The sequence below is a fragment of the Artemia franciscana genome, chromosome 8 (assembly GCF_032884065.1).
Source record: "Artemia franciscana chromosome 8, ASM3288406v1, whole genome shotgun sequence".
NCBI classification, from domain to species: domain Eukaryota; kingdom Metazoa; phylum Arthropoda; class Branchiopoda; order Anostraca; family Artemiidae; genus Artemia; species Artemia franciscana.
Genome location: NC_088870.1, coordinates 23,853,897 through 23,866,681, shown reverse-complemented (window position 1 = coordinate 23,866,681; position 12,785 = coordinate 23,853,897). Strand labels below are relative to the sequence as shown.

General features: G+C 34.7%; 1 protein-coding gene across 7 annotated transcripts in view; it reads right to left on the bottom strand.

The window, feature by feature from the left end:
- LOC136030165 (sorting nexin-6-like) overlaps window positions 1-12,785 on the bottom strand; it is a 106,127-nt gene that overhangs the window by 43,942 nt on the left and 49,400 nt on the right. For all 7 annotated transcript variants that reach the window (XM_065708899.1, XM_065708901.1, XM_065708902.1 and 4 more), the window contains one exon: window positions 9,325-9,448. In XM_065708899.1, coding sequence (XP_065564971.1) covers window positions 9,325-9,448 — 124 coding nt within the window. The remainder of the gene's footprint in view (window positions 1-9,324; window positions 9,449-12,785) is intronic.

The following is a 12,785-nucleotide window of genomic DNA, read 5'->3' as shown; positions in this document are numbered from 1 at the left end:
CAATTTACAGAGCTGGATCGAATATAAAAGAATTACTCAGTCAAAAGAATTACTTACTCAGAAGAATTACTCGCTCAAAAGAATTACTCACTCAAAAGAATTGGTCAAACTAATAGAGCTTTCAATAGAATAGTGGAAGTTTGGCGGTCCCAAAGCTCCTCTCCACAGTTGGAATTGTGACTTTTCAATAGCATTATTATACCAGTTCTACTACACGCAGCCGATACCTAGCACATGAACCAGGAACACGAGAGAAGAATATTCGCTTTCAGAATCTTCCGTCTAAGAAGAATCTCAACCTCCACTGGCAGCAGAGGATAACTAATCAATCCATTCACAACAAGACGGGCCAGCCTCTTGTGACAGATGTTATAAGAGATCGCAGATGGAGATGCCTTAGCTATGTACTACGTATGGACAGTCTTCGTCTATCCAATTCAGCATACCACTGGCAACAAACTGGTTCATGTCGCAGAGGTATACCCAGAAACACTCAACAATCAACGTACCAGACAAATCTACGCAGTCTGCACACGTCAAAATTTGTGGGAGGATATACTGGCAGCAGAAAAACAAAAGGAAGATTGGCGGCTTCTCCTTGATAACCTGGGTGCCTATGGAGGTACAGTCATATCTAAGGTAAGGTAACGGAATATACACAGTTATAATCCTCAGTCTGGTTACAGTTCTGTTTGTACTTTATGTGCACTGGGTTTTCCTATGCTTGCCGAATGTGAAACTCTGGGTTATGACTGGGTATGTCTTTATTGTCAAGAATGTTATGTGATAAGATGAGAATAAGATAAGATTTATTCATCATGAAATACATATACAATACTACACTTTACTACTCCCCCAGAGACTCGTCGGCCTGTAAAGAAGGGGGAAAACAAACCTGTCACTAACTCAAGAAAAAAACAATGATACTCACTTACTCACAAAGAGAAGAGCAAAAAAATACACAATGAAAAAAGAGATAAAATAGCTTCTAAGAAGCCGATTTTTTTTTTTTTTTTTAACAACCTGAAAGTGTGGCACCTTCGATCTGATTCAGTCAACTTATTCCATACAAAATGACTCGCCATTGAAAAATTGAAATCTGACCTTACACAAAAAGTAAAAGCAGTTTGAATATGATTTTTTTTATTTATTTTGAAGATGATAATTATTTTGATCAGTGGTAAAAGATAGCGGAACACTTAGGGGCTGGAGAGGTCACCATGAAGCTGAGAAAAATAAAACATACACACGAAAGAATGTACAATGATTCGAAATCGAGTAAAGAGATAAATCTTGAGCAATAAGTTTTCTGAGTGAGGTCTAAGGTTATTGTAAACCTTAGAAAGTGGTTTTAATAGAGAAAAAAAAGTTTACATCCATACTATTGAATAGTAAAAAACATAAGATTAGACCAAGCAGTTTTCAAAATTGATCCAGGATGTTTAAGCTTCCTTAAAATACCGAGACTCCTGCATATCTTCATTTTAATCAGATCAATACAACGTTCAAAAGACAGGTTTTCATCGACAACAATGTCCAAAAAAATAACATATCGATATTTAGATCTGAGAATTATCCCATTTGGATGGTGAATTTCAGATAAATAAGGATTAACCTGAGAAGCACGGGAAAAAAAACTGGTTTATTTAAGGTAAACTTAGGGCTAGATTTAGGGTAGGATAATTAGCGTCAAGCCATAAAATTACTCTCCCAAAATTTTTTTCAGATTTAATCGAAGCTCTGATTAGCAATTTTTCGAAGCGTCAGGTGTACTGTCATCAGCAAAAGAAACAATGACATCAGAAGAAGGCGAACTATGGCTACCACTATGGGCAAGGGAAGGTTTAGGATAAGAAAGTCTACAACAATTAATAAGGTACTGCTTATTTACTACACAAAAGAATCATTCAAATAAATCAAAAAATAGCACAGATCCTAAAACTAACCCTAAGCCAAAATTCAATTTTGAGGGCGAAGGGAAAAGTGCATCAACAGAAATCAATATATCATCCAAATTAGACTTAAACCAAGAAAATACATTTCCCCTTATACTAAAACGAGACAACTCATTTCTTTTTTGTCTTGAAAGGTGAAACTATTATTAAAAGACATGGACAACTTCCTAGTAACTGTTTTGATCTACGCATAGAAGCTTTGGCAGATTGTCTAAGCTCTTATGTAAGAGTCCAACCAAAATTAAATATTTCTAGTATTTGTCTTGTAATCTTAAGTAAAATTTATACAAGCCCGTATACATCATTTTTTGCAGCATTTTTTGCAGGAGCAAAAGGTTGCAAAAAAAAAATAATGTAAAAATAGAGACGACGAAATTTTTCTATTTTACTTCTAAAAATTTATTTTCTAAATTTTAAATATTTTGAGGACCTTAGCCTAGACATCCTCGGGTGTTTGCCTACATTTATTTTATGTGACAGAGGCTTATGGATAATAAAGACTAGTTTAAGAGTATTAAGTTCCATCTAGATTGAACCAAATATCTCTTATCCAGGATTTAGATAGCTAAAAGAGAACATAAAACAGCCATAAGTTGGTGCAAACCAAGGGAAAAAACTACCATATCTATGCTACCTGTTATTAAAATGATCAGGAAAGCAGACAATAAAAATTTATAGCACGCTCAAAGAAATTTCTAGAATTTGATGAATTTCAATGTTCTCCGATTCAATTTTGTTCAAAAGATGAGCAGCAATAGGCCTAGCCAGAATATTTTAAAGTAGAGAGAAAAATTTGTCTTTTTTAGACAAAATTCCTTTATGCTAAAACCTGCAAGTACCCATAACCCTCCTCTACTCGTCGACCTTAGTTACATTTGCACGTAGGACTCTAGAAATACAAGAATTTCAGCGCCCAAGCTACAGATAAGTTAAAATACATAGCTTTGAAAGTAAACCACCTTTTTTCTTGTTTAGTTTACCTTTCAAAGCACACTATGAAGCGTGGATCAATCAACAGAGTGTAGTCTATCTAACAAATTTGAAAAAACAAATTATTCAAAGAATAGAAGAAGTCTTCTTATCTCTTTTCAATATCCAACTGAACGCAATTCATAGAATTTCATTCATTTTCCTAGAACCATTGGTACTACAATTAACAACTCACCGCAGCAAAAAGCCGTCTGAGGCCAACACAGCTACGAACTCTCCTCCTCCATCCCAATCTATTCAAAGCCCCCCCCACTTAACATCCTCCCAGGAAGTTCCCGTTTCCCATAAATCTCTCCTTACCACATCATCCACCTCAACCGAAAACGACCTGCTTTTCGATTAGCCCTAGACGGTTGGTCGGAAAGGACAATCTTTGGCAATATGTCATCCTTCATGCACAGACCGTGTCAATATAACTTCCAATAGTTTAATCTTAGTTCGCAAGCTTATCTTCATATTCTTCAAAAGTTTTTTCCCATGTGAAAAACACCTTGAACTTGACTATTCAACTTTTAGCGCCTTCACTGCACCCACCGTATTTACTAATAATACTACCAAGGCAAGAGAAGCTGTCCACTTGATCCATCTTATCGTTACCCGTCGTTACCTTTTCATCTTCAATTATTCCTAGCATTAGCGACTTAGTCTTCTTAACATTAATTTTCAAATCTATTCTAGCACTCTGAACTCGCAAAACCTCTAAAAGTTCATTCATTTTCCTTACCCTTTCATCTAGGATGCTTAAATCATAAGCATAATCCAAGTCCAGGAGAGTTTTACTTCCCCATTTGATTCTGTGTTCTCCCATTCCCTTTCCTGTGCTAGTTAAGACAAAGTTGACCAAAATGATCCATAAAAATGGGGATCTTGCTTAACTCCTGATCTTATACGAAACCAGCTCCTAACCTCATTTCTTACCTTAACCGCAACAGTGTTATTCTCTTACATAACATTAATCCTTTCAATTTATACTGAAAGGATTGTATTTTGTCTGGTATACCAGACAAGGATAAGATCTTCGCTAAAGCTCTTCTATCAGCAGAATCACACACTTGCTCAAAGTCTATAAAACTGAGGACTAAAGGTGTTTGATGAATTAGGCACTTCTCAATTATTAACCTAAGAGAGTAAATTTGGTCGACACACCCTCTACCCTTCCCAAAACCGTACTGTTCTTCTCGTTAAACTTTTTCTACAGAATCTCTAAGTCTAAAAAGTATCATCATACTTAGTAATTTGCTACCTACAGAAGCCATACTAATGCCTCTATAATTACCAGACTCACTCTTTTTACCTTTCTTATACAGCTGAAATAGGGTTTTCCTAAAATCGTTAGGTACTTACTCTTCTAGAAAATATAATATTCATAATCTTCAGTAACTTATTTTTAACGTCGTCCTTTCAATACTGTCACTAATTAGTCCTCACAGAATAAATGTCCCTTCTCATCTGAAAGGTCACAATCTTTTTCATTCTTTTCTACATCTTTTCCTGTAGCTCCATCTCGCTTTAGACTATTCTCAAAATGTTCTGTCCATCTCTCTTTAACTCCTTGTGGCTACTTGTGGCCCCGTTCCTATCATTAACTGGGACAAGTCCAGATTGACTACTCCCTCTCAATGTATTAACACGCCAGATATGTTTTACTATCATGCCGTCTAGCTGAATCTTTCAGATCATCGGTAATTTTATCCATGGCCTCTATTTCACATCTCTTTGGTTCATATTTTAATGTTTTTTTTCGCCTTTTTTACATTCTTGGAATCGCTCTTGGATTCAATAACGCTTAAAAGTGCCTTTGTATTGAAAAAAAAGATATATATTTCGATGGATAACTAAACAAGTTGGCTTTATAAATCCATTGGTTGTGAAAGTGGGAAATTTAGTGATTCTTTTTATCACAACGGAAAATTCAAGAGGATTCTCTTCAGCGGAAGCACCAATTTCTTGGAAGGGCGATGTCCCTCTATTCCCCCAACAATTAAGTCAAGAATTGTTAATACTATGCGCATATTATGGAAACACGAAAAGACGTTGAACTTTACTATTTCCTTTGGGGGCAGAGCTTAATGATTTTACAGGAGGCTGTTGAGAAAAAAGAAAATGTCACTAGAGTAACTGTATTTACTCAAATATTCGCCGTAAGCAGCATATGGGTGATTTAAAAATATCGACATTGCCAAAAAATTACAAACAGACCATCAAATTCCATCAAAACAATAACTTTTCTCTAATGCTTAGAATTAATTCTTTTAACATTAGACCTCTGCGGGTGGTGAGACTCAGCCCCCTATCTCCCCCCTTCAGGTAGGGTTACGGTATGGTTAGTAGAATTTACCGACGTAACAACAGACTCAGGCCCTTGGTCTTCACAGGTTTGCTATCACGAAGTAAAAAATATTCAAATTTTTAAAATCCATTTTTATTCTCAGGGTGCCAAAACTATACCACAGAGATTTCATGTTTTTAGCCTGAATCGAGGCTTGACTACCTCTAAGATCGAACCAAAAAGAAGCTGATGTCTTTAGTTCAGTATAGCATTCTGACGAGAGGTGAGCTATTCACTTCAAAAAGCCATTAAATAGACGAAGACCCAATGGCCAATAAAATGCACCTGATACTCCCTTTTCGCAGCTTGACATCAATTTAGACCCGCCAAACACAACGGAGATAATGTATGTAGCAAAGAAGTTCAGAGCGGATGAGCTCTAGGATTAGATAGCATCACATCAGAAATGGTGAAGTATTCATAGAGAGTACGTCTTTGTGTGGCTTGGTCTTTTCACCAAAATATAGAATTTAAGGAAGGTCACCCATGAATGGTCCAAGGGGATTTTAGTGAAACTCTTTATAAGAGGAGATATATTGGTATATGATAATAGGAGAGTCATTAACTTACTGTTAGTACCATGAAAACTATTGGCTTCGCTTACATTACACAGATTCAGAAATATACTTGATTTATACCTCCGAAAAGTACAGCATGGGTTCAGAACTGATCGACTGTGCTCCAAATTTATATTTGTACTGAGAATGATAGTCGAGGCAAAGAAAAGATTGAAATAACAAGCTGAATTTTCTCTTTGTTGGCTTTTGGTCACGCGTAATTTCTCCGTTTATTTTCGTTATAATAATTTATTGTATATTGAGATACAGCTCAGAATACGGCGTAAATGTAAGCAGAAAGCAGCTTTCTGACTTAGACTTCACCGATGATATAGTCTTGTAAGAAGAATCTATACAGAGGTTACAGCAGCTACTTGATGTAATTATACAAACTTCCGAGAATGTTGGAAGAACCACTATTGCAGACAAGTCAAAGAGCATGATCATCACAAGTTCACCCCTTGTTTTGCATTGAAAGAATGAGAACCATAAGAAGGCAAAAGAGTTAATGTATCTCAGTAGCTGAATTTTTTATAATAGCGAAATAATGATCGATATAAAACGCAGAACTGGTAGTCATCTAGAACCTTTAATAGAATAAGGCCAATTTGAAAGATCAATTACTATTTCCTACAATTAAAGTTACATATCTTCAATAATAACGTATTATTTATGCTCCTCTACGACAGCGAGTGCTGAAAAATGAACCAGCAGCTCGAAAAGAGGATTCTCTCACTCGAAAAAAATTGCCCGAGAAGAATTCTAGGCATAAGTATGAAATAAAGATAAGTAATAATGAGATTCTTTGTAGAACGAAGCCAGCCTGTTATTACTCCAGTTCTAAAGAAGAATAGTTGGACACATTTGGGATATATTCTTCGTATGCAACAAAGCTGCCTTCCTCGGACAGCTTATGATTGAATACCAGGTCGCCTAAGAAAATGACGTTGTCCAAAGACACCTTTGACAAAAAACGTAAATAGCGACGAAGACCACACTGCCTTTCCGTAGAAAAAAAATCAAAAGCAAGAATACTAACAGGGAATTCTTTCCGTAAGACAATGGAAATCTAATTTAAATTAATATTTCGATCCTATGTCCAAGGGCCGTCCTCAGCAAACCACAAAATATATAAATAAGAAAAACTTACAACAACATACGACCAATAAAACTAAAATGAATTTTTTTTTTTAATTTAACAGTCCCAGCATCCTTACTTCAACGAAGTTCAACCAGGACTGATAAATAAAGTCAGATGAAACAAGGCAATTCATTGAAATGAAAGAAAAACAATCAAAAACGCGTTTTTATTGCAAATCTTGCCCTTTTGGCAGCTAACCTCAAAGGTCTATTTGTGACTGGTTCTGTGTTAATATCTACAGGCTTTTAAAAATATTTCGTAAGATTGTTTTAGTTAAATTTGTGTATAGAACATTTAGTGAATATTCCCAAAGGTCCCTATTTAAGGAAATATTAATATTAATCTTAAGTCTGATTTCAATTGCTTATCGAACTACCTGCTTTATGCCTAGGTCATTGCTAATAAGGACGGATTCTTCAAAAAGTATTTTGTGGCTAGGGTTTTCAAATACATGGCTGCTTAAAGTAGAATTAAAAGAAACAGTAGCAATATTACAATTTACAGCTTTAGTGATATCATCTTTATGCTGTTGTAGGCGTTTCTCTAAATTCCGGTGAGTTCTACCAACATAGTATTTGCCCCAGTCGCATGGTATTTGATAGACCCCTCTTGGGTGAGTAACTGGGGTTTTATCTTCACCAGAATCTAGGAAATTTATGATTTTGAAATTATTGGTAAATACTACATACCAATTATTTTGTGTGCAGATTTTTTTGAGATCTGTAGGGATTTTTGGGATGTAATTTATGTTTAAGGGCTTATCGGGATTCTTACATGGTAAACTACCATTGATTTTACGGGAGTGTCTTTTCAGCCTACGGTTAATTGTATTATTAATAAATAAAATAGGATACCCATTTTCAAAAAGTATGTCCCGGATAAAATTTAGTTCTGCTGTGATGTAGGAACCAGAACAAATGTTTATTATTTAATTTATTACGACAGCTCTTTTAACTTGCGGGGGGTGATTTGATTTAAAATAGAAATACCAATTGTTTTATGTTGGTTTTATGTAAATAGTAAAATTGTGTTTATCTAAGATACGAATAATTAACACATCTAGAAATGAGATTTCATTTGCAATTTCAATTTCTAAGGTAAACTGTAAATTTCTATCATATGTATTAAGGTGATCTAAAAATCCCCTAAGTTCATTTTCTCCATAATTCCAAAGTGAAATTACGTCATCCATATAACGTTCTCAAAAGACATGTTTCAAGAAATATGAATTTAACGCCCAATTTTCAATATGCTCTACAAGAATATGCGCCAGTGACCCGGAGAGGGGTGCGCCCATCTGTAAACCATTAATTTGCTGGTAAGCCAAATTAGGGAATTGGAAATGCATTGAATACTTGTTACAGAGTTTAACCAAGGTCTTTAAGACTTCGCAATCTATTCCTGCTGCTGGAACTTCTATCGAATGATAAATTTCGTTTATCTTACTAAATCTATCAAATTACATATGCATGATTTTTGAGAGTTCCCAAAAAAAAAAAAATGCAAATCGGTAGATTTAGTCAAAATACAAATATAAGTAGTTTTGACATTGTTTCTGTGTATAAAAATGTTGATGTAGCAGTACCTGAGCAATTATTAGAAAATGAAATAAACGAAAATATACAAAATGAACTTGGGGGTTTTTTAGATCACCTTAATATATATGATAGAAATTTACAGTTGGCTGAGCTTCGCTGAAGTAAGGATGCTGGAACTGTTTTAAAAAATTTTCATTTTAGTTTTATTGGTCGTATGTTGTAAGTTTTTCTTCTTTTATAGATTTATTTTGTGCTGAGGACGGCCCTCGGACATAGGGCCGAAATATTCATTCAAATTAGATTTCCACTGTCTTACGAAAACAATTCCCTATTGGTCTTCTTGTTTTGATGTCTATGACAAAAAACACTTACAACCAAGATCTAAGGACAGCTGAGATGTCCCTAGTACCTGAATCAGAAGACGTGACCCATTGAGGCACAGCCTCGGGACGAGTGGAGAGGCTTTGTCGACGCTCAACGTGACATCAACGGCTCAGGAGGATCTAAGGTCTATAACAGATTACATTAAGAATTTTTTTCCACACGTTCATAATTTATTTCCTATAAATTTTAAAAACCAAAGTTTTGTTAAAAAAAAATTCTTACGCAAAAAATGTGGGTATTGATAAAACTGTTGTACAATTACAAATTCCTTAAACAAGGGTATTTGAATTCAAGATAATAATTTTATACAAGTCTACACCCAAAAATGGATAATTTAACTACAACGCCATTAACTTTAATAAGACTCGGAATCAACTGACAGCTTTTTATAATGTTTCAAAAAAGGAGAGAGACAAAAAGTATTACTTACATCTTGTTCATATTCTAAGAAAACATGTAAGTTGTGATCATTCTTGAACACCGGATGAGAAACGAGACGCTGCAGAAACATTTCATGAACTGCCACTGTTTTCTTGAAAGTGGCTAAATATTCCCTACAAGAAGTATATACTTCGAAATGTGTCAAAAAGTATAGAAAAATTGTCAAAAACGGAAAAATTAAGGCGAGAACGAGAAATAAACTAAAAAAAGGAAACAATATAAATGACACGACGAAAAACGACCACTATACACTATCAGCGCTCTTCTCGGCTGGTAAAACCGTGGCCACAGAAAAGACAACCGAGTATTGTGACTGCTATGTTGATGCAATACTCGACTTCACTAGAATTAATTTAAAAAAAAAAATTCCACAAAATAAGTTTATTAAAGAAAAGTAAAAGAGCTACATTAAGCCAAAAATGAGCAAAAATAAAGTCAAATAATCTTCCAAGCGTAAAACTACCACAAATCATCATCAATAAATATATGAAACCTAAAACGAACATTAATTACAATAAATAGCCGAGTCAGCCTCAAAACGAGCAAAATTTAACATGATTAGGGCTGACAACCCCCATGTCTTCCCAAGACCAGAGCATAACTTACACTTTACAAAAAAAAAAATTACCGTGGATTACCAGTTTAATATACATATACTGATATTTATTACTTAAAGTTTTAATAATTTTTTATTTATTAAAGTAAAAAAAAGTGAAAACATTTAAAATGTATTTTGTTGTCAGTAAAGTGCAAATTATGGTCTTGAGAAGCTACGGGGGTTGTTAGCCCTACTCAAGTTAAGTTTTTGTTCGTTTTGAACAACAATACCAATGAAACTTCTGAGGCATCATGAAGGGAATGTTCAACTGACCAAAAGGCAATACATACACGTTATTACGACTATTAAAACTGCTGCCACTACCGTTTCAACTACTACTAATACAATACTATTGATGTTAATGCTGCTCCTACTACTACTACCACTACTTCTATGATTCTTGTACTATTAAGGCTACGCATAAGAAGGTGAAATTTTGAACTAAATCAAAACATACTATTTGCATGCAGATTGTAAAAAGGGCGTTTCTCAAGAATGGATTGGGTATCAAGTTGGAACTTTCAGAGAGTGCTTAAAGGGGAAAATCAATTAACTAAAAGGTAATATGTGCATGCAACTTCTAATGCTAAAACCACTGCTACTTTTACTGCTACTTCTACTATTACTGCAATTAAACTACTCTAATTACAACTTCAATTGCAACTTACTGTAAGGCTAAGACTATTAAGATGAAATGGGTGCCAGAAGGGGGTCAAAACGGCGTATCTGCAATATTTTTGGAAAGGCTTACCGTATCAAGATGAAACATCCTGGGTATTCTGAGGGAGATATTCAACAGACCAAAAGGCAACATGTACATGCTACTACTGTTACTTCTGTTTCTCCTACTACTTCTATTGCAACTACTTGTAAGGCACAAATAACCATCAATAAATAAATGAAAACCAAAATGAACACAAATTACAATAAAGAACCGAGTCAAACTCAAAAAGAGCAGAAATTAACATGAGTAGGGCTGAATCCCCCTTGCCTTCTCAAGACCAAAACATAATTTGCACTTTACTGAAATAAAGCAAATGAATGTGGATTGACAGTTTAATGTACATTTACTAATATCTATTCCTTAAAGTCTTAATAATTTTTGATTTATTAAAGTTAAGAAAAGGGAAGACATTTAATGTGTTTTGTTTCAATGAAGTGCAAACTACGTTTTGGTCCTCAGAAGGCATGGGGGGTGTCAGCCCTACTCATGTTAATGTCTGCTCGTTTTGAGTTTGATTTATTTGTTAATGGCGATTTGTGGTAGTTTCACACTTGGTAGATTGTTCGACATTTTTCTGCTCATTTTTGGTTGAATTCTCATTCCGTTTGCTCTTTATTTTGGGTTTAATTTATTTGTTAATGGCGATTTGTGGTAGTTTCACACGAAGATTGTTCGACATTTTTCTGCTCATTTTTGGTTGAATTCTCATTCCGTTTGATTTTTAATTAAAATCAAGTAGTTGCGGGCATCAAGCCATGGCTAATTGTAAAAAAAAGCCAAGACAGATAGTCTGAGTGAGAGGCAAATCTGGCATAAGCTCTTTTTAAGATTGGATTCCTTTTCTTTAGAAAACTTATTTTATGGAAAAAAAATACAAGAAAATGTTTACCTAAATGTGAATAGAGGAGGAAAAACAACACGCCAAACTTTTTTTCTACTCGAAAAAAGGCAATAGTATTGTCTTTTCCCGTCCAAGAAACTGTTTTACGCTCTAAAAGACCATTTCTGTCTCACGGCAAGATTAAAAAAGTCATAAAACAGTTATAATATAATTGAAATAACCTATTAATAAAAAAAGTGAATAATTTTGCAGTAGAACGAAACCACAACATCTTTATCGCAAAGACTAGAGTCAGAACTATTGACCTTTATTTGCATATACTAACACGAAGGTTTAAACCCCAATAGCAAGCTCGGCTGGCTCAGATGGTTGAGCATTAAACTCCTAGTAAATGCGTCATGAAATTCAAGCCCAACATTAAGTTTTTTTCCGTCGGTAAAAAGTAAAAAAAAAAATTCAATATACATTTCTTTTGGGGTAAATTTGCATTTATGGAGGAAACTCCGCGGGGAGAGGAGAGAACAGGCCGTAGCAAAACAGCTTCGAATTTTGTATCGTAAGAAGAAGAAGGGTAAAGCAATTTTCTTCGATCCTTAAAAAAGAGTAAGGATTTTCAAGCCTGTCTCGAAGCTAGTCAGTAATAATTCGTAGTAGATATAAAGTCATGCCACTTAAACTTAAAACGAACAGATATTACTATAATGAATAAAAGAAACAAAAATGAACAGAAATTAAAATTTAATAATTAAGTCAAACTGAAAACGAACAGAATTACGGAAATGAGAGCAAGGTTACCTTAAACCTTCTAGAGCCTAGAGTGTCAATATTGCTTGACTAAAATGATAATGTGCTCATGAAACATACGTATAAAAACTCAACTCCAAAAAAGAGGACACAATCACAATACTTATCAAGGTTACAGGAAAAGAAGATAAAAAACAAATAAAAAAATCTTAGAATAAGCACATTTGGTATTCTGAAAAGACACTATTTTTGTTATAACATTTCCTTTTGATAAAAAGGAAATTGTCTCCCATATACTATTTTTCCAGCCACTTCACATGGAAAAGGTGAACTTTGGAGGGGGCTCAAAAGATTGGAAACTGAAAAAACAGCGCATTTTTTAGAGACCATAAGCTATTCGTGGGCCGCCATCCACCCTGAGCCCCTTTTGTTCCGGCGAACCCCCGTTGTGTGTAATCGAAACTTGGAGATTGCAATTTTGCCCAAAGAAGTCAAAAAGTCACCTATTAAACGACGAATTAGTAGAAAATGCGAGCATGTCTT